General features: G+C 38.3%; 1 protein-coding gene across 12 annotated transcripts in view; it reads left to right on the top strand.

Annotated features, from left to right (window-relative positions):
* The window catches only part of DIAPH2 (diaphanous related formin 2), an 827,558-nt gene that overhangs the window by 463,393 nt on the left and 340,742 nt on the right, over window positions 1-23,423 (top strand). Inside the window, exon 24 of one of the 12 annotated variants that reach the window (XM_039487843.1) lies at window positions 21,184-21,448. The exons of the other annotated variants lie outside the window; for them this stretch is intronic. Within the exon in view, the coding sequence (XP_039343777.1) occupies window positions 21,184-21,332 (149 nt within the window). The 3' untranslated portion in view covers window positions 21,333-21,448. Of the gene's footprint in view, window positions 1-21,183; window positions 21,449-23,423 lie in introns of those variants that run through there. 12 annotated transcript variants of the gene reach the window in all.

Below are 23,423 nucleotides of genomic sequence, written 5' to 3'. Positions count from 1 at the left end.
GCTTTTGCACTTACAGAGGTTCTGAAGAAGAGCTCTGTGTATGCTCAGAAGCTCCCCTCTCTCGCCAAGAGAAATTGGTCCAATAAAAGACATCACCTCACCCACCTTGTACCTCTAATAATCTGGGACCAACACAGCTACAACAATAACATTGCATATATGATTTGGAAACGGTGATCAATAACCCTGGTGTTGCAGATTAAATAAATTCACAAAATTGAGAGCAATTACAATTATCTCTTGCATTAATACAACAATGGAAGGGGGAAATGTAGGGAGCATTGTCTCCATTTTATGCCTCACTAAAAGGACAGTTATAAAGATTGCTTCCTTAATATGTACCCATTGGTGAGGAATGGTCAAGCAGTGGAAATGTTTCACCACCTTAGAAGATAGTGTAACTTGTGCGCTTACGCTTTTGTATCAGACAACTCATTGAGGGATTTACATATGTGAGGTACAAATTCCTTCTGGAGCTCCTCTTGTGGTGATGTGCCTTTAAAGACATCTATAAATGGATCAGCTATAAGCAGGCAGTGTGCCAAATGTTGCATCTGGTATCTCTTCCTCATGCTATGAATAATCAAGTAAAATACTAACGTAATTTCCAAAATATTAGATTATTTTTGTAGAACATTTAGGCTCTTTTAGCTCATTTAATGCTAGCATATAAATGAGATCTCTATAAGGATAAACAGGCCATACTAAAAAGTTGATTTCAGACAATTTTCACTTCTTCAGCACCTTCCATTGGAGTACATCAAAGCATTTTACTGGTACTAATAAATTGAGCTGCACTACTGCTCCATTAATTAGTTAATTATTATTTCAGAAGGGGTAACTGAAGCAGAGAGGCTAAAGGTGACCTGTAAAGGACATAAAAATGGCCCGGTTCTTCTCCCCTCCACTTTATAAGGTATAGGCATCAGGCCTGAAAGTCTTTCCCCTCTCACTTTAAATCTTGGCAATACTAACAGTAAAAAATATCCAGTTTTATCTTTTCTGTTTTTGCTGGTGAAATGGAATGAAATGTTTCTTGGACTCTAATAGCTGAGTCTGAATGTTTCACAAACAGATGTTTTCTCTCATGCATTTGTTAGGCATTGAGTTAAAAATATTTGCAAAAGCAAGAAAACAAATATTTTTAATAGTTTGAATAGAAGCCCTTTCCCCTTTAAGCTTCCTTGATATTGCACTTCATTGTATTATTCTACTTGCTGTACCATTATTATGTATATTACCTTTTAAGAAAAAATGTGTAGGCTAGACCTGGAATTCTAATTTGTAGAAACAAGAGGGGAAAATATGACTTTAAGTCTTCCTTATACATCAAAAAGAAATAAAATAAGGTACAGCCCTTTTATCCCTCCCTTTGTCAGGAGACTTGTCCGAGCACGTGGCAAGTAAATGTTAGAGCCAAGGATATTACACACCTCCAATTCCCTGAATATTTACAAAATGCCTTTAAATACTGTGCATAAGAAATGTAGCATCATTTCTCTCCTCAAGATCAACAAACGCTAGCTTTTGTTTTCATACAAGATGCCAGCTACGAATAGTAATGTGTTGATGGCTGACTGACAAATGACATTATTTGTATCACTGATATCAGGCACTGGCCTAAGTGGCTACTAATTAACATCCTGGGATTAAAATGCTGCTCCTTTAGATTTGTCGGTTTATTTTGATGATATTTCCACCAGTGATTTCCACAGTATCCTAGCAATGCAGCCAAGGAATTGGAGACAACTGCTTATGATTAGGACAGCCAGTTGCTAGAGGCTTCTCTAGAAAGTGCATTTTAAGCATTTGACAGGATTGAGAAGATTAGTTCCATATGAACTAAAAATAATCTTAAAGACAGTAAGACAGACATGCTTAGAGGGTAGCTACTTTTGGGGGTGCGTAACAGATGTAAAATACCTGACAAAATGTTCTGGTTGGTGCTTGTTTGTGATAATTCTCCTTCAATATACAGAAAACTTGGTTCAAGTATCCATCACGGGACTATTCAGAAAATGTCACAGTCTGCACTGCCAGCAGCACGTTTGTGTATATTCTTTTGCTGATTTACAAATAACTTTCTTATCCCTGTAGATATGAATGGACAAAAGTTGGTAACTCGTGATTATATTCTTCTGTTATATAGTAGTGAAGCATTCTTTGTGAATTCCTGCTGTTTGTTGCATAGGAATACTGCAGGGTATGGAGAGTGCAAAAGTGCAATGCAAGATGAAGAGTTTTACAAACCAATGCTGCCTACTGTGGTGGCTGGTGCTCTGTGTGCCCTAGGTAGCATGATCTATCTAGAGGGATTGCCTTGATAGCTAGTGTGAACATTGCATGTGATATGGCATTCTAGCCAGAAGTTGCTTTAAGCTATGCTTTTTGAGATCAACACCAAAATGTGCCCAAAGTCAATGACAACACTACTCCAGTACTCATTCCTTAATTAAAGAGTGCACATTGAGGAGGAGAAGTTAGAAGGTTGAAATTAGAGAGGATGTAGGGGCAGAAAGAGAGATGGAATCTCTACCTAACATCTGAATGGTTGCAAGGAGTGTTGGCTGTGGAAGGAGATGTAAATAACATTTATGTGAACCAGATTAGCAAAATTTTGCCCATTGTGTGTAAATAACTGATTGGATGCTACATAAAACCTAGGGTACATTAATATAATTCATGACATTAAACACAGCATAGTTGCTACTGTTTATATTGCATATAAATGTTTTATGGCCACTACACTGTGGAGGAGATTGGAGTATGGAGAAAGAGAGTGAATTAGAATCAAGTGGCCTAATTCTCAGAGGTGCTGAGCACCCACAGCTCTCTCACACTCAGTAAAAGCTGTTGATTCTCACCATATTTGAAAATTAGGCTACATTTATTAAGGGCCTAACTATGGATCTTGGTGCATAATTTTAGGTGGCCAAGTTTGAAGATGTTAGTCTGAAACACTGTTGAAGACCACATTGGCATTACCCCAGAAATTCATTCATGAAAAATAGTTCATTTTTTCTGGGGAATTAACATGTCATGTAAGAATCAGCTATTATTTAAAATGAGTGTAGAGTGTGTCCTGGAAATGTTTATTTCACTTAGAGGGGAGGGGATACTATTAATTGCCTATGCATAAGTTGATTATATTACAGTATCTAATATCCTGATGCATAATTAGGAAAAATGTGCATACATATGTAATCCTTGTGCGTGGTACAATCCTGAGATCAGGGGTCAATCTCAGAGAGAGCAGATTCCATATTTAATGTTCATGGTCTGAAATGTAATATCAAGACTTCAATCTCCCCTCAGTCCACAGTAGATCTCTCTCTGATATCAGTGGGAGATTTGCACAGAGATCAAGGGGAGAACACAGCCTACATATAGTAACTAAATGTTTGAATTATTTCATAAATAATTTATTTTCCTATCCAATAAGGAAATCTGTTAGGCAACTGCTGATTCTGTCCTTCCTTGTTCTTTCTTTCCTATCTTCCTCTCACTCTTCTCTTTTCTTGCACATATCTTGTTTTTCCTTCTGCTTTTCTTTCCCTGAAACAACTCCGTTCATGTTTGGAAAGTAAACTTTGCAGCCATGGAAGTTAGAAATTTCATTTTTTAAATGAAAGCTTAGATTCTGTTCCATCTATCTGTCTTATGGGCTGCATAAATACATCCAGTGGGGTGGATTTGAACATGAGCAGCATATTTGACACCCTGCATGAAAATGTGAGCAGCTCAGAGCAGGGAACTGTCCTTGAATTTCACACATAGTGGGAGCAACAAAGAATCCTGTGGCACCTTGTAGACTAACAGACGTTTTGCAGCATGAGCTTTCGTGGGTGAATTACCACTTCTTCGGTCTTGCATCCGAAGAAGTGGGTATTCACCCACGAAAGCTCATGCTGCAAAACGTCTGTTAGTCTATAAGGTGCCACAGGATTCTTTGTTGCTTTTACAGATCCAGACTAACACGGCTACCCCTCTGATACTTGACACATAGTGGGCAGTGCCACAAACAATGTTCAGATGGTTCTCTTCAATTCAGGAACTGTCTTATGTGGTGTTACAGTGTCTAGCACAGTGGAGTCCTGATCCATGATCAGAGTCTCTAGGCATTACTTTGGTATAAATAACAGAAATAAGAACATCTTGAATGTGGATTGTGGACATGAGTTTCTGATGGCAGAGATTTTCTTAACATAGATCACTATTGTATGAAATAATGCGGTAGTCTATCATATTGTAGCAGATTTTGAAAACATTATTTTGAAAATGGAGACATTTCTTTTAACACCATTTCTGTGACAGGCGAGTTTCAAGCTGGATATTACTGATTACTGTGAAATGCAAATGGTGCTATTTTGTTTTACAGCTATCATTAAAAAAAGTCTTGTGTTCATTAAGATAAATATGTGCTGCATGGGCAACAAAATTGAGAGAGAGAATGGGAATTATTTGTACAATAAAATCTCAACCCAGCAGAAATTAGTGAATGTATCTTTTCACTTACAGGGCAAAAAAGTTACTCTTCTGAGATATTTTTCTGCATGTGTAAAATTTTAAAATGCCTTGATTTAAAAATTAATTTAGTGGTCCATATTTGGGTCTAATCATTTAGGTAATTTGAATAGAAAATGGAAATGGCCAAAATTATAAAACTTTGAGTGGCAACTGAATAAGTGACTTGAGTCAAGATAATCTCAGAGATTTCTTTTATTCAAGGATGCATTTACAAATAAACTTACTGTTTCATGTATTAGAACACCATTTTAATATATATTTGATTATAATGTAGTGTCTAGTAAGGTATTTGTCTTCAAGAATGTATAATTTGTGTCTTCAGCTCTGTGAACACATTAGTAACTTTCAATCATGTGTACAGATGCAAATTCTATTTTGTTTATTTTTCCTATACTTTTTTTTTTCTTTTCTCCTTTGAAAGCTTCCTTTCTCTTTTTAACACATGTGGGTAATATAGCTGTACATATTAGAGCAAATTGATCTAAAGGAACAAATTGATTGAAAGGAGCAAGGAATGTTCTTTCATGTTCCTATTATATATTTGTTTAGTGTGGTGCTTGTGAGCTTTTTCTGGTGCTCACCGTAATGTCAGATGAATACCAGGGGACTAACCTTGTTGACTTTAAAAATCCTGAAGTACTTTTAATAAGAGATTTGGCATTAACCCCAGTGTTGTAGGCAAATTTCATTTTGGGTAAAAATAGTATATTTTGCTTCCCAAACATTGTAATTTCAATTGGGTACATTATCCTTCACCTTTGTCCTTGTCATGTTGCTGGAACAGAATGAGAGCTAAGTTTTATGCCAATGTGTTTCAGCCCACAATTAGCTGATGCCTAAATATATAGGTTCTGTGGGTTAAATAAGATCATACAGAAACAATTTGAGTTAAATTGGTAGCTATCTATTTACAGACAGTGGGCAAAGGAAGACATTGTACAGTCAGGAAAATGTACATTCAGATTCTAAAATTGTATGCCTATCCTACTTCATTATGCCCCACCATAGGTATTGTAAAGGTCTCTGAAAAGTGTATAATCTTCTTTTGTACATGTCCTCCAGTAAAATATGTAGTCAGAAGGGAGTGGGTCATGACAAGTTACCACCTTAGTTCTGAATTTTCTGTGTCTTAATGGTGGTTTATTGTTCATGTAATTATCTTCAGAACTAAGTATTGGATACATTAGAAGAGAAAACAGGAACTTGTTATTTGCTACATTTTGATTCTTCACTGGATAAATACCAAAGACACTGTGGGTCTAGGCGCAGCATATAAACCTCTTCAGAACAACAGCACTTGTGTGTTTTTGAATCAGAGCTAAAAAGAGTATGAAAGCCACTAATGAAGTGGAAGCCTAATATTTTCATTGAGCTTCTGTGGCTGAATGTAGGAGTCTAAACCATTAAGGAAGGAGAGAGAGAATGTTCAGAAAAAGCTAATCAATATGTTTCTGGAATTGCACTGGGGTGGGGGAAATCAGGGAGCCAAGGAAGCATAATACCACTATTATAGTAAATGCTACCTGCTAACTTCCTCTATCATAGTTCCCCTTATCTTAACATGTGTATCCATCAGCTCCAGAAATAGTCTGTCAAGACAAATATTGCACTTACAGCTTAAAGAACAATCTTCTAATTTATAACTCACATTAAAAGTGTCAGCTTCTTTTATTATTTTTTGCCAATGTGAGTGTTCCAAACGATGCTGTGCCTGTGCAGTACATGCTTGCCTTCGTTATACAGTTAAATTAGGTTGTGAACCTGCTTTTAATTATTGGTTTGTCTCTTGCTTTAGTAAAGTAAATTAAAGGTGCATTTGTCTTGTCAGAAAGCTAAGGCCTTATATTGTTCTTGCGTTTTCACTAAGTTGTCCTAATTACAAGCAGTATCATTTAATAAAGCCATTGATTGCATTCCATTTGGCCGCCTTTACTGTACTGCTGGGGTGGTACTTACTTAGGTACTCATGTTGTACTGGCACAAAGTAAATGGAATAGGCATTGTCTTGATGAATTTAATAGTCCTTTGTTGTACAATATGTTGCAATTACAAACTTTTAAAGGTTTAATTTGAAGGAAAGTGCTGGATTTTCACAAGCGTATAATTTGGCATGAAACAATCCTGTTTATAGCAGTTTATAAAGATTCCTTATTTGATGGCAGGTTATAAGGATGTAATTAATGTCCTTTAGCACTCCCAGTTTGCCCCCCCAAATCCTAAAGTACAAGATTATTAAACTTTTACTTTTCCATGCTTTAAAGAAATAAGTGTTTCAGTGTAATAGACCCCTACTTTATTAATCAGTTACCACTTATCAGTAGGCTTACAATGAAATTTATGTTGCAGTATGTTATTTTATTCCATTGTGGATAGGTAGAGTTTAATCTTACAACTCTGATTGTGAATCTTCTCATTGAAAAAACAAAGCAAATGAAGGGCTAGATTTACAAAACAGAGGAAGAGATTGTATTGCCACCCCTCATTAGTCAATAGCCCAGTAGTTAGGGCACTCATCTGGGATATGGGAGACCATGACAGTTCTCAATGCACCCAAGACTGAATCATCGTTACCCCCTGTCTCCAGCAAAAGGGAGTCTTGTTTGTCAGCTCCACTAGCCTTTCAGCCATTCAAGCACTCTCCTTTGGGCTATGCCAGCCCTAATTTTGCCTTGTAAATTAACAAAATGTTAACCCCAATCACCAAGACCTTTTGACTCATTCTCCTGTGATATCCAGACTCTTGTATTCCCTTTTACCTCCAAATGGTTTTGATCATTTGCAGTTGTCTTTGATGATTTTCTATTGACTGTTCTGGATTGTGGTCAGTGTAGACAACAGAACCTTGCATAACCTCGCCAGCTGACTAGGTTTGCAGCTCCCATTTGATTGAATGGGTCATCACCAAGATACATTACACCTGGTCACTATTTTTTATTCAAAGTCCATAAAGCATATTTTCACTATAAATACATATCTGTATATACATTTTGCAGTGATAGAATCTTTACAAGTTATAAGCTTTCTGTAAATACCTTACATGTAACTTTATGAAAAATATCCTGTAAGACGTGTTTGGTGCCGTGAGTTTGTCAGGTCTGAAGTGAAAGTTGTTTGCAAGGAATAGGGAACCCTTTGAAAAGGAGCCTCTGGTTATATCAATACAGCAAAGTAAGCCTAGGGTTAATGGGACTCATGTCAGGGAACCCTGGTCTTGAGTGTTTACACTGCATTTTAACCCTAGGTTAAGGATTTTCTGACTGGTGCTCAAACCTAGGACTCTGGCATCCACATTGTAGTGCACAGATCTGAGTCAAAGTAACCCTATCTCGGAGTGCCTAGAGTCCCCCCCCCCAGTGTTGACCTTTAGCCTTAGAAATGTGTTGCACTGTGGGAAAACTCTACTGCCCACCCTGTTTCCTAACAGTGACTGTGCTATTGATGGGACTCAGGTGCTTATAAGGAGTACACGAGTACATAAACTGCATAATTAGCTCCTTTGGCGGCTGTCTCAGTAGAATGACTGCAGTTTGAGAAGTCTTTGTACTGAACTACCATCTAATCTGAAAATTGGGCTCTCCACCTCTAGGCTGAGTCACATTGCCAGGAAAATACCCATGTGCACCTGTACTGAGGATAATTAGCACATCAGTTTCCAGGGCTGTCAAACTATTACAATGAAACTTTGCAATTCTTAACTTTTAAATGGGATATTCAATAAAGGTGGTTTTTTTTTTGTTTGGATTTTTTATTTGTTTAATTTTCTCTGTTTTTTTTCAGAGATCACACGCACACGCACGCACACGCATGTGCCCTGGCTGCTGCCGACTGTGGAGCAGTGAAGTACATCCCCAGGGTTTGGGGGTGCAGTGTGCTCCAGCACCTCCCAGGGTTCCCTTATCTCTGCCCCCACCGCACCCCAGGAGGAAGAGATAAGGGATCCCCAGGAGTCTATGGGGAAGTTTTGGGGCTGGCTCTCACTCACTGCCCTCACAATGCATGCTACCTGGGCACCTCCTATGCATGCAACCCCAGGGAGGGCAATGGGGACAGAGAGCGGAGCAGGGACCAAGCAAGTGCCCTGTAGGAAGGGGGAGCAGCCAGGATACTTGGGGGTCATCTCTCCCCCGGCCATGCTGAGCCGGGAGCTCTGCCACTTACCTTCCCTACAGGCAGCTGTGAAATCCCCATTGCGCTCTTTGACCCTTGCTCCTGGGATATCCAGACTCTTGTATTCCCTTTTACCTCCAAATGGTTTTGTTCATTTGCAGTTGTCTTTGATGATTTTCTATTGACTGTTCTGGATTGTGGTCAGTGTAGACAACAGAACCTTGCATAACCTCGCCAGCTGACTAGGTTTGCAGCTCCCATTTGATTGAATGGGTCATCACCAAGATACATTACACCTGGTCACTATTTTTTATTCAAAGTCCATAAAGCATATTTTCACTATAAATACATATCTGTATATACATTTTGCAGTGATAGAATCTTTACAAGTTATAAGCTTTCTGTAAATACCTTACATGTAACTTTATGAAAAATATCCTGTAAGACGTGTTTGGTGCCGTGAGTTTGTCAGGTCTGAAGTGAAAGTTGTTTGCAAGGAATAGGGAACCCTGCTCACATGTGCAGGGGTGCTTGGGCAGCATGTACCCAAATCTGGCAATGCTCTTGTGACCTGGCAGCAGCTTTCTTTGCAAAAAAAAGCTTCCTCTAATCCATATCCATTGAAAATCCTGTAGGCTGTCAGATAGTGTGCTTGCAGACAATAAGTTAACACTGATCTGAACTGCTGTCATTTTGCAAAGGGAGGTGTCACTTCTGTTTGCATAAGACTGCACCACAGATTGTTGGCATAGAGAGGACGAGGACTAAGGAAGTTGCCCCAAGGAACTCTGGGATACATCTGGAGGACTTCTCGACTCAAGCCAAGCTGGGGAAAGCCATAGGGCTCTGACTCTAGGTCCCAGCTTAACCCAGGCTCAGATCATCCAATCCCGCAGGGTCATGGGACCCTAGGTTAACACAACTGATGTGCAGACAGAGGGCGGGGTTGGGCTTGAGCTGCTGTGTAGCTGTACCTTCTTTGTCACAAAGACCCAGGGTTGAATTGTTGTTCTGGAGCAAGGACTTGAATGCAGGTCTTTCACATCAGAGGAGAGTTTCCTAGCCACCAAGCTATGCGTATTCGGGTGGGCGTGGGGGGGGGGGGAAGGCACCTCAGTTTCTTATGGACAATCTATTTCACTTAACAAAGAGAAGGTGAAGGAGTGCCTTGACTACAGTCTATAATTATATTTAATAATGGGCTCTTCAGTCTAGCAGAGAAAGGCATGTTACAGTCCAATGGCTGACAGTTGAAGCTAGACAAATTCAGATGGGAAATAAGGCATAAATTTGTAACAATGAGAGTAATTTACCCACTGGAACAATTTTCCAAGGGTCATAGTGGATTCTCCATCATGGATGATTTTTAAATCAAGACTGTATGTTTTTTCTAACTGATCTGCTCTAGGAAATATCTTTGGGAAGTTCTATGGCCTGTGTTATCCAGGAGGTCAGACAAGATTATTACAATAGTCCATTCTGGCCTTGGAATCTATGGTGTTCTCCTTTTGAAATCATTCCACTTTAGGTTAATAAATATTAAATGTTCTTTTAATCAGTGAGAGTGAGCATGACTACAGATTGGTGGTTAGGTCACTCACCTGGGAGGAGTGGGGACTATGGGTATGTCTATACAGCAGCTGGGAGTGAGCCTCCCAGCCCAGGTAGACAAATTTGTTGTAGTACCCTAAAAAGAGCTTCCTGACTGTTGCAACACTGGCTGAAGCTCAGATTAGCCGGCTGAGCTCAGATCCATCCTACCCCATGGTCCAAGTTTGAGTAGCTAGCCTGAGCGTCTGTCAATGCTGCAACATCCACACAGGAATTTTTAGCGTACTAGCTAGTGTGAGCCTCACTACCACAAGCCAGTCTGCTCAGGATGGGAAACTCACTCCCAGCTGCAGTATAGACATGCCCCAACTTTTCTAGTTGAATGAACATATTGTGTATACAAAGTGGAACAAAAGAGATTAAGAGATACCCATCACAGAAGACCCTTTAGCCTGGTTGTTACAGCACTCACTTATGTTGTGAGAGACCCAAGTTCACATACTTGCTCTGAATAAGCATGTCCTGGATGATTGCCCTAATCACTGGGCATAAAGGCAGTACCACTACCACCTGCTCCTCGAGAAAGGTAGCTGAGTCCTCTTGTGGATGTAGCAATTTCATCCCTCTTCCTCCCCGCCCACCCAACAAAAACAAAAACAAAAACAACCAAACAAACAAACAAAAAAACCGCCCCAAACAACTATTTGGTGAATTCAAGTTGAATTCACAAATAAACTTCAGGTGACCTGAAGCTGCATTGTAAAGAAATCAATTATTTTCCTGAAAAATTCACCTAACTCTTCTAATCACTCCACCTTTGATGGTGCCTGGTACATGGGACATCAAGTTCTACACTAAGTTCCGGATAAAATATAGTGATTTGGAACACTAGCTTTTAAAGATACTTACTAGTGTTGTTGGAAAGACAATCACTTTCCTTTATTTATTTATTTATTTATTTATTTTAAGTAAGTGTTCCCAATAATGCTAACTTGGATATCCACCACTATTAGTATGTATAAATTCTGCTATATTTAAACACCTGTGATAAATTCATATTGCTGTGTGTGTAAAAATTGTATTCGTAGCATACAGTGTTTAAATAAAAATCTGATCATATATTGGCAGTAAAGTATCATGTTTCTCAAATATGAATTTTTAAATCAACTATAAATTGATAACAGTGAGGAAGAACCATATTTTAAAGGTCTGATTGTTTACCCAACATTGCTTGCCATAGTATAGCAGGACATTCAATTACTTTACTACACTTTTTTGTTGAAATAGTGTGGGCGTGTTGCAAAGATTTACAGCTGTATGAAACAGCTTACCAATTTGTTTTCTTAGCTGATTAACAAAATGATGTTTGGTGTCTAATGCTGACATCAAATTAAAATACAGAGATGCCATTATAAAATAATTGCAAGTTGGAAATATAGGAAATTGTCCCTTAGGCAAAGAAACATTTGGAAGTTTCCTTTTGCTTAGTTCTACTATAATATGCTGATATGGAAGGAAATAGGCATCTCTAAAGCTTGACTATATAGTCATAAAATTCTTAATTTAAGGGTCATGATTTTCACAGGTGTAGACATCCACAATTCTTACTGACTTAAATAAGAGAGATAAGTGCTCATCCTTTCCAAACATCAAGCTCATTGGATGGAAGAGCTGTTTCAGTTTACATTTAGCTCTATGGATTTATTGTAGGAAAGGAGCAGTTAGTTCCTTCTCATTTTCTCATTCTTTGAGCTGTTGTTATATGTTTACTTCTTAAGAGAGTTTTCTGCCATATGACTATATAGCAGACTCCTTCAAATTTTGAATGGAGATGTGGATCACTTTGGAAATCTTAGACATAGTCTGCTGACCCTCAGGGGTCTGCAGTCCACAGATTGAAAACCACTGTTCTATGGTAATGACAACCTTTTGTGGACCCCTTAGACATAGTCTTCGGACCCCCAGAAGGATGAAAACCATTTTATATAATGTTATGTCATAGACAGTGGGCCATATTGTCTACTTCTCCGTGAAGTACAAAGGAGAAAAAGCAGCAGCAATTCAACTCTGCTCTCCCAAAACTATCTGAGGGAGATATCATTCCCCACTTCTTGCCCTGCACTTCTACCACCATCGTTGCAACTAAGCCAATGGAAGTTTCTCCATACAAGTGCCATGTAGTAGCGGCTCTGTGGGTTTGGGGAGGAGTGACTAGCTAGTGAAGGTGAAGCTGTGAACAGCTACTTCATGCGACATTGTGATCTATGAAGCTTGTGAAATCTCTAGGGGTTTAAAGCTGCTCCTTTCAGTATTAAGTCACAGTGACTTTTACAGCCCTTGGGTATGCCGGAAGCAATAGCAAGGAGCTGATGTCTGTATTGCTGTCTTGTACTATCCTGCCAGTATGGAAGGAGGCTTGTGAAGCTGTTAAGAGGGGCTAGCCTATTGAATGAGTGCTACAAAATCCATGACATTTCTTTTGCGCTCTGGTGCTGTCTATGTGACAAAATGATGCTCTCGGCCACTGCCACAGGCTCACAATTTTCCCTCCAAGAGGGTGGGTATGTCAGGAATTCTTTAGTGAGTCATTCTGAGCTCCCCCAAGTGATTGTTTCCCCAGGAAGAGGAGATTTAGACTGTTTCAAAATTTCTGAGTAAATTTAGGGGTGATATTATTTACTTTATAAGTATTACTGTTTCTTCAAATATTGGAAGGGACATCCAGAGCATGAGATAGAAACTCCTAATATGTGTATGTTTTCAACATCTAAAGAAATATCAGCTGTGCTATCCTTGATTCTAGCTGCTGTAGATAGAAATATAAAATATCATCACATAAGAAACAAACCACTGACTTCTTCAGCAATCCCAAGTATCTGCAAGTGTCTTCTCAGCCCGTAGGCAAGGTACCTGGTGATTTGGCCCCTCTCTGCCCTGGCAGCAAACTACAGTAACTCCTTGACTTACTACCTGATGGAAGGAACGAGTGGATCGCCCAGTCCTTCCTTCTTTCCATGAGTTTCCAAACAGTTACAAATTATTTTCCCATGCTCCAGTGCTTGTGGATCTCATCATATCTTCTACAGATAATCTTTTAGAACTGATGCATGTGAGCACTATACTAAGTGGTTCTTAGAACATGAGCCTGGTGATTGGGTTTTTTTTTTGGAGAGGGGGGGATGGGTATTTGGCCGAATTTCAAATGAATTCCCCCTTCATTGAGATGAGTCTATGAAACAGGTTTGAAATTGTATTTATTTTGCTGTTTACAGAAGTTGATTTTTAAATATTTTAAGTAAGGAGAGGAAGTCTAAAGTATCTTTCAAAATGGATCCCAGTTTTTAATAAAAAGTCATGAGTGAAAATACTTTACATATTCGTTGTCTGCTCCTTCTTTTCCATTCATCTATTATTTTTTCAAAGGAACAAGAAAATCTACTTTTGTCACTTTATGGCCACTATTGAACTTTCTTTCTTTCTTTCTTTCTTTCTTTCTTTCTTTCTTTCTTTCTTTCTTTCTTTCTTTCTTTCTGCAGAAGATTTTGAAATTAACTATTGTTAGTATAGTTTTTTGGTGAGACTGTGTAACTATATCTGTGTGTTCAGGCTGTCATCTTGACCTATTAATCATGTTTACAGTTCATTCTTAAACCACAGTGAACATTTTTTAAAAAGCCCAAATAACATTATATTTTGGAGAATGTATTTTCTTATCAATTGCCTTTAGGAATCAATTGCTTAATGACTACCAACAAGCATTTATTTTATTCTTATCAACTCAGACATCCATCATTCAGTTAAGTTAATCATGGCTACCTATTTTCTGTTCAACCACAGTGTATGTGCTTTCCCTTACTACTTTGTAAGTGCAACATCTTAGAAAATCATAGCTCACCTGGTGAAGCTTAAGGAATCAGCATCCTATGTGATAGCGTGTATTTTTTTTTTGCTTCATATTATTCAACAAGATCTTTAAGAAAACACAGTGAACTGCTGTCCTTATCACCCCTTCTAATCATCTTAATTATGTGTTGTAGCTATTGATGATTCCTCTAACTTCTATGCCAAAATAGAATCATACATCATTAAAAGCTTCTCAAAAGCAACACCTCCTAGTTAAGGGAGTATTGTAGGACTAATGAAGTAGTGTAAGGATCTACTCAAAGGAATAACAAATGTAAAATATTTACAAGAGATTGGAGCCTGTCTATTATGGGACATTATATAGCTGTAACATGCTTGGAGTGTTTGCTGAAACATCTCATATTATTAGCAAATGATGATCCTTCTGGAAAAGGATTATGTAAGTTCTGTTCACTTATTGGGTATATGGATATAGGAAATGTGGTTCTTGGATGAAAGAGGACCTAAGGTGTGGATTGAGCAGTCCTAAGGTAGGACTCCTGGCAACAGCTGAGCCTGAGGAGAATGCCGAACAAAAGATATCCTGGGAGAGGGGTGAGTTTTTATTGATATGCAGTTGGGGAGGTTATTATACTAGGTACAAACACACTAATCCACAGTAAATCTTTTAAAAATTATTATTATGGTTCAGTTGTTGGGCCAAAATTATAAGTAAGAAAAAAGTGTGTGTCTAGACATAATCCAGGTGGAAGATTGAGCTGAAGGAGTTATTTGTGCCTGCATGAATGTCTAGAACCTACTCTAAACATGGCCATAAACTCTTCCTTATCCCAAATGGAAGCAAGAACCAACATCTGTTGTGCAATAGGCACCTGAAGAACTAGCTCAACAGGTGACTTTTAGCTGTTCTGTACCTGTTTACCCTAGAGACCACACTGAGTACAGTTCCAACATTCTGAATGAAGTCACAGTCCCCAGGGCAAGTCTTTAGATGTCTCCGATTTTGTTGGCAGTTTTACTGCCCCTTAACTTCCCATGACTCGCAGCCTCCTCATAGGGTTTATTCCAGCTTATAGGCTTTGGTGGCTGAACTGGCCAAAGTAAACATAGTGTGGCTGAATTTGCAACATTCCTATTTTCTCCCAGCCATGCCTTGTTATTTTTTAGTTTTATGAGACCAACAAAACAGTGACACAGTTGTGATTCTTTGGCTCTTACTAATGCCCCTGCATGTAGATGGTCTGCCTCATATCCATCTTTTTTCAAGGTTAGTTTAAACCAATGTTTCCCAAACTTTAAAATCACCCTCCCCTCCCGCCGACACACACATCAAGAAAAAGAAACCAAGTGCACAAGACCTTTGCCCCTAGTCCCTGCTACTCAACAGTGTGTTGTTTAAGGTCAATCTGTATTAATGTATACATCTTCTACACACCCCAACTTGTCTTTTGCACACTCCTTGCCAGTTTGGGAGATGGTGGTATCCAAGGAAGACAGTGTGACCTAGTTGACAGAGCATTGGACTGAGACCTGGGTTCTATTTCCAGCTCCATCCCTAGTGTGCTGGGTGACCTTGAGGCAGTCACTTCCCCTCCCTGTTCCTCAGCTTTTGCATCTCTTATGAGATCTAATGATGAAAAGTGCTATATAAGAGCTATGTGGTATTTATTTATTTATTTATTTATTACATCTTCGTACAATATTTCCTCTCTGTTCTTACATGCTTGGATAAGCAGTGAAATAGGTAATGATTCTGACCTTTGAAATATCATTGACAGCTGACTGAGCACCCATTGAAATGAATGGTGCAGGTCTCACCAGAGAGTTATCTTGTTAGGCTTTCTGTGAACATATGCAGATGTCTGTTGCACTTCATATTTTGAAGGTTTTCTTCATAACCATAATAGAGACCTCTGAAGAATGCACAAGTGAGATGTTTGTTTTTGTAAGCCCCTACAACCGTAACTAGGACCCTACCAAATTCACAGTCCATTTTGGTCAATTTCACAGTGATTGGATTTTAAAAATAGTAAATTTCATGATTTCAGAAATTTAATCTGAAATTTCATGGGGTTCTAACTGTAGGGTCCTGACCCAAAAGGAGGTGGTTCAGGGGGGAGTGTCACGAGGTTATTGTAGGGGGATTGTGGTATTGCCACCCTTACTTCTGCGCTGCTGCTGGGTGGCTGGAGAGCGGTGGATGTCGGCCAGGAGCCCAGCTTTGAAGGCAGTGCTGCCACCATCAGCAGTGCAGAAGTAAGGATGGTATGGTATGGTATTGCCACCCTTCCCTATGTGCTGTTGCCTTCAGAGCTGGGCCTTCGACCAGCAGCTGCCACTGTGTGTCCCCAGCTCAACACAGAAGGAAGAGTGGCATGGTATAGTATTGCTGCCCTTACTTCTGTGCTGCTATTGGCAGGGTGCTGCCTTGAGAGCTGGGTATCTGGCCAAAAGCTGCCGCTCTCCAGCCACCCAGCTCCGAAGGCAGTGCAGAAGTAAGGTTGGCAATACCGTGAAACACGCCCCCCCCCCAAACCTTGCAACTCCCCAGCAACCCTCTTTTGTGTCAGGACCCGAAGTTTGAGAAATGCTGGTCTTCCCCGTGAAATCTATATAGTAAAAGTACACAAAAGACCAGATTTCACGGTCTGTGACGCATTTTTCATGGCTGTGAATTTGGTAGGGCCCTAACCACAACCACACATTTTCTATTTGGGAAACACTGATTTTTAGCAATTTGGTGCCTTGCTTATTGACATAAGCTATGGCAAAAACAAACGATAATGAGCAATATACAATATCTGCTACCTAGAGAATATAATTTATTTATCCTTTTGCCATGTCCATCACAAAATATATGTATACTCTTCATTGTTTTTGTTTTTAATTTATTTTCTATTACTAATGGTAGCTGATAAAAGATTCATACTGGTGTGGAGGTATTATTTTTTTGTATTCTGCAGCCACACACTTGAGCAGGGAAGACATACACACACAAATATAATATATTATCGCTATACAAGTAGATTTCCTTTTGACATATAAGTTTTAAGTACTTAAGTGTACAGGCATCAATGTGCTTTGGTTAAGATGCTAATTTTATATTATAGCACAGCAAATCATAATAAAACACTCCAGGTACATCGTCAATCATTGTCTTATTTATTTGTTCATTTGCAAGTATAAAGATTTAAAACATTCTTGAGAGGAGTTTGTGTAATCTGATTTTCTCCTCCTCCTCATCCTACTCCCAGCCAAATGAAAAAGTCCCTACATATTGCAGTGGGTGAAGCTGCTGTTTGTACAAAGAAAAGTTGCAGTGTTTTCCACCCCACACAGTTTAAATTGTTGAAGAAGATTTTACCAAACCTGGCATGTTAGTGGAAATAAATAGATTGTGCCTTCTTGCATGTTAAATTTAGTGCCTGCATCTATGAGTGTTCTTTCCATAATAGCATCTGAAGATTGGCATTTTCCATCATATTCAAAAGCTAACATCATACTGTACAGTGACTTCCATCATTCTTTCAGTTTCCACAACTTGTAATGTTGAGATTTCTGAAACTGCCTTAATGCCTTTGTGAATGCCTTAAACACAAGAACATTAGGCAGGGCCAGATTCAAGAATTTTGGGGCACTGTGCACTCCAGCAATTGCCCTACTCCACACCTTCCATAACTTGGGGGTGGGAGGTAGGAGGGAAATCCTTGAGATTGGAAAGCGAGCCCACCCTGCAACTCACCCCTCAGCAGCACCTGTCCTTCAGGGCTGCCCCAGTTCCTCGCTCTGGCCTATTGACTCTGGCCACAGCATTCAGGCTGTGCAATTCCCCACTCCACCCCTGGGTTGGATGTTTTTTTATTTGCTGAAGGAGGGGCCTGGTGGTCTCTTACATAACCACACTGACAGCCGCTCATGCCCCATTCAGATCAGCAATTCATGGTGTCTTGTCCCTCACACACACACACCCCTATCAAAATGTCTGTTACTGTTCTGCCCTCTTAATTAGGGGGCAGTGGAGAAGAAAGCTAGGGAGAATTTCACGGTCTATGGAAGCAAATTTTCATTCACATTTTGTTATTGGTAAATTCCAAGATAGAATTTCTAAGATATAGAAAATTTCATTTTTATATCGTTTGATTGGTCTAATATTCCTGAGAATTACATTTTATTATACATAACTTTATGGAATCTAGACTGTACTCAGCACAACTGTTTGCACTTTGATCATTAAATAATCTTTATACTGAGATCTTATAAAGATGCCAAATATGTAAGCAATATTAAAGGATAAAAATGGTTTATTAAGGAACACTTGAATCTTTAGCTAAACTTAATACAAATTACATTGTTTCACTAATTTCTGTGTTTGCAACCCACCTTGCAAAATGGGGTGCAGGTCCATGAATGGGGGTTCTAGGTACTATGACAGTACAAATAACAATAATCAACATTTCAATATATTTTTAGTTATCACTTTACTTTGGTCTCTGTCTTGTTAAAAACTGTCATAGGGAAGCTAATTCGTGGGTCAGCTGAGAAACATAGTTTGGTATGAAATAAATGCATTTGGTATCATCCCTGCAAAATTATAGATCTATTTCATACAGTATTGAATTTTTATCATCTAAACAAGTCCTGAGATCCTGAGTCAGCTGAAATAGTTCTACTTGGCTTTGCAATGTGTTTCTGGTTTCCATTAAGGTAGCTATAATGAGGTACTATATTCCACTATAAAATATATAATGGATGGTACCTCCGTGCTTCAGTGGTACTCTCTCTTATGTGCAAACATGCTGAATGATGTTACAAATATGTATCACACTGCTGTCACCGAATACAGTTGTGTTCATATTTGAAGTATGGAATGTACAATATAATGTTCAGTGATTATGTGGCCCTATAGACCCCAGTTGCTGGCGGGCAGGATCGAACCTGGGACCTCTGGAGTTTAGTGCATGATCTAAAAGCCAACTGGCTGTTAGCTAAAGCTGTAGAGCAGACTCAATCTCTCTCTCTCAAATGATCTTGGTGCCACTAGATGGGACAGAATACCACACCCAGGAGGTGTGTGGGTCACATTAGTTTCTTGTGTAACTATGCTCATTGTTTCTTACCCATGTCTCTCACTTGTCTGAAGAGCAAATGGCCAGCTAGCTTGCCCTCTGGTACCGGCTGGGTAATGGTAATGGTGGCCTAATAGTATATGTTTATCTTCCATTTTTTTTCTTCATGCATTCATTTAAAACCTATAATTAGCAGAATAAATGAGTTCTTGTTTTTCATCTCAGCTACTTTTCATTTTCAATCACTAAAAGAAATATTCTTTATAATGGTAAAATCATTTTTGTGCATTACAAATTTTAATATAATAATTGAACTACTACTGACAATTTCTTAATACTTAATATTTAAACTAAGTCTAAAATTATTTCTTTGTTTATAGCTTAATATTAAAGTAATTAATGTGGGTCATAGAGAGCAAAAGATTCTTTCTTTTCTTAAAGAGACCTGTTCTGACAGTTGTATAAATCGTGTAAATTATTTTTTTTATTGTTTCCCATTCTTTCTTTTTTATTTTGTTTTCCAGTCCTGACTGTCTTCTAATTTGTGTGAAATGTTAGGTGATCTAAAGGCTATTCAGAATTTTGAAACAAGCCAATTATGTCTGCATCACTTAGATGGCTTTATAGCACTAAGCTATGATGAGAGTGTCAGCTTTATGTGAATCATCTGAAGAACATTTCTTTCTCTGAAAAGACAATGGACATTATTGTATATGGCATTAATTTTGAGTATCTCACTGCAGTAACAGGATCGTAGGATGGAGCTGGAGGACAATCTAGGTGACCTTGATGTGCTACTATTCAGCTAGGAAATACAAGATTGAGGCAGCTGAACCAACTCACTTAGCAATAGAAGTCTAAACCACTTTTCAACTCCCTTAATCCCTTGGGCTAATAGAGTTCTTTAAAAACAGAGTTAGGGGGAAACACCGATGTGAAAACGCTGTATAACAGCCCCTACTCCTTCTCTTGAATGCTGGCTTTAAATGATTCTGAAAGGTTGTCTACGATTCTTTACACCTCTGGGAGTATGGTTCTCACTTCAACAAATTGAAAAGACCAGAAAGCTGTTACCTTTCAAAAAGCATAGAAATTCTGAAACAATGAGAGAAGAGGCACATTGGCAGCTTGCCCGTATATATACACGTTTCTCTTTCTCTGTGTATAGTGTGTGGTTGTATAAATACACAGAAACGTGTGTGTGTGTCTGTGTATATACATATAATGCATATAAATATAATGTTCATGTAGTATATATACACGTAGTATGTGTTGACATTTGTATGTGTTCTTCTACACAGGGACTGAGACAAATCACAGTAGCAGAATGACTCTGTAGGGAGTGTTTTTTTAGCAGCAGAGAAGGGGTGTAGAGAAAATGAAGACAGAGCTGGTTGGTTACAGAGTAGAGCACTTCAATGGGAGGTGAAATTATCCTTTATCCTCTGTGTGCGGGAGAGTTGCAGCAGACAGGTTGCAAGCGCTGAAAGCGGAGGTTGGAGATGGGGGTGTGCAATGTTTAAAGGCAACATGAGAGTGTAAGACAGACTCTAGCCATATGCAGTACTAAGTTCCATTTTTCTTACAAGGTGATTCTGAAATGAGCTATCACCAAATTCTCATTATTTTATTTTAAAATACAAGAACACAGAATACATACCTATAGATTAGATTTACACATGAACAACACAATCATAGATATTTTATTTACAAAATAGAAGACCTGACATGTCTCCTTAATAAGCAATTCCAACTCATTTATTCAGTCATAAAACAAATTAGAGGGATTTTTTTTAAATTCACTGTTCTATTAAAGAATGAATTTGGAAAAATGCATTTGAAACTCATGACAATTTTTTGTAATGTTTTGTAAATATTTTTGCATTTAGACTGGCATCTAGTATTCCAAATTTCATCATGGTATGATGCAAATCTATTAAAAAGCAGGGTGCTTAATAAATCTGCCTCAACTACAGTGTTGTTATTACAGTCTCTTTAATAACCGTTCATGAAATGTACTGAAGTGTACTCTGGACATATAATGATAAAATTTCTGTCTTTCACTCAGAGATCATTGAGAAAAATGCATCCATTCAACTCTATATTCTCTTCCATTTTTTATTATTTTTGAGTGAACTATGCTCTTGTGAAAGGGACATTTTGACAGCCATGGATTTGGAAACTTCTGTTAATTCACAGATTAGAGGTAAAGCATGATGGAGCAGTATAAAAATATTTCCCTATTAAAGTGTCTCAACTGTTTTGGAGAGATCCCCGGGTGTAAAATGGACATTATGGTTAGGTCTCTGTGCCCTCTGAGTCTACCCATCCCCCTACGAATGCTGCTAACAAAGGTGACTATTGCCTTGATCAGTTGTGATCTTATTTTGTGGGGTTTGGCCGTGGTGTTCCCCCCCCCCACCCCAGTATGAATATGTTTGCTGGGAGCTACACTGAGATATAGACTATCAACATTCTGTCTGTTGGTCATACTTATTTGGCACATTTGAACTTCTTCTGACTTGTTGGTGAATAAGTCTGTCTCTCATTGGTCATTTGGCTAACTAGTTCTGTATACAATACTTTCTTTCAATAAATAATTAATATAAATTTAAATCAATTCGATATTTTTGAAAAAAGGGACTAGGTTTTAAAATTGTCAAAATACCTGCATTTGGGAATGGAAGAAAGCTGCCAGTAAGCATAAGTTCCTTTTCAACATAAGGTCATATTGAACATATGGAAGTGTGTGTTGTTGGGGATGTTGTTCCCCCATGTATGTTTTGAATAAAGACTTACGTCCCATGTAGTTTGTGATTTTTTTTCACTGTTCATAACAGTAAACTTAGAATGTGTCAGTTTCTTCAGTTGGTATTTTAGTATGTCATTCTACATGAAAACACGTTGGTGTTCATTTGAAATACACAAACCAGTATTAGCAAATATCCCGTGAAAGTGTGTGGAAAATATGTGAAGATAAACATGGTTGAAACACCATTTAATTGTATTAAAATACAGTTAGCTTTAATAAAACCACACAAGTCAAGAAATTAGGACTCTATCACACTCCTAATTCAGCTCTGAGCCAAAATATTGTGCCTCTTTTTGAAAGACATAAGGTTATAACTAAATAGTGAGCTAAGGTAATAGTCTTTGTAACCTAGTCCCAGCCCAGAACATGTGTATGGTTCTTTAATTCTTGGACCATTTCCAGTATGTAAGTTGTGGCAAGGAGACCTATTCTGTGAAACCTCTGTAAATGATGGTCTTAAGTACAGTCACCTTCGCATATTTCTATTTCTGTTACATTAACACATTGACTTGGTTTTGGGAGCATAAGTGTTTGTGTGTCTCCATGAGCTCAAGAAAGGCTAGGATTGATGCTTATAGTACATATTCTGCCACTGTTTGTAATGGCTTGTCTTTCAGGCCGAGTAGGCAGTGGTTTCATTTCACTACATCATACGCTAATGACACAACCTTTTCAATGCAATTTGTCACAAGTTTTTGGTGCATGATATTTAAGTGAAATCTCCTTATACTACTGTACAATCATTATAATTTGTGTGAAATTTTAAAAAATAATAATCATAGTTCGTGTCATGGATTGTCCGTTGTTGTTTTTTTCCTTTTAACTCAGGCTTTTCCTGTTTCTAGATTTTGAAAGTTTTGTATTTGCCCTGTTAAAGTTTTCCAGTTTGAATTTTTGTTTTCTTATTTTTGGGGTTTTTTTTTTTGTTTGTTTTAATCTGTGTGTCTTTTTGAAATCTGTATAAAATATACTATATATTTTTTCAGACAGCAATAAGACAATGATATATGAAATTAGCATTAGCCTCCGTAAGATGTGTAAGCATTTGTGGTGTCAAGAAGACTAAAAGCTAGTTCTGGATCATGATGGAGATCATGAGTTTCCAAGGTTCAACAGTTTCTATTCCACAGAGTGCCATTTTGTCCTAGATGATTGATAAAAGTCGCCTGCCTTATTCTGCATAGATTATAAAAAGGCTATCACTACCAAGAGCTTCTACAGATACCCGCTTCATTAAACATGATCCCAGATTGTCAGTTAATTTATTTCTTAGATTGAATGTCTCATTAAACTCTGATGAGGTTAGGAGCTGCTCAGAGTTGGACTTGTTATGAAGCGCTCTTATCTTAAAATTGTGCTCTGTCCCTGCTGGCAAAGTGAACGGACACAACAGTGAAATCAATGCATAGTTCATTTTATCTTTGACAAACTGAAATATTGTTTTGCTGCAATAGTCCCATGGGGTTGAGAGATTAAAATCGCTCACACAGTGGATC

The sequence above is a fragment of the Mauremys reevesii genome, linkage group 9 (genome assembly GCF_016161935.1).
Source record: "Mauremys reevesii isolate NIE-2019 linkage group 9, ASM1616193v1, whole genome shotgun sequence".
NCBI lineage: Eukaryota > Metazoa > Chordata > Testudines > Geoemydidae > Mauremys > Mauremys reevesii.
The sequence above is the reverse complement of the archived record's forward strand: the minus strand, read 5'-3'. Positions and strand labels throughout refer to the sequence as shown.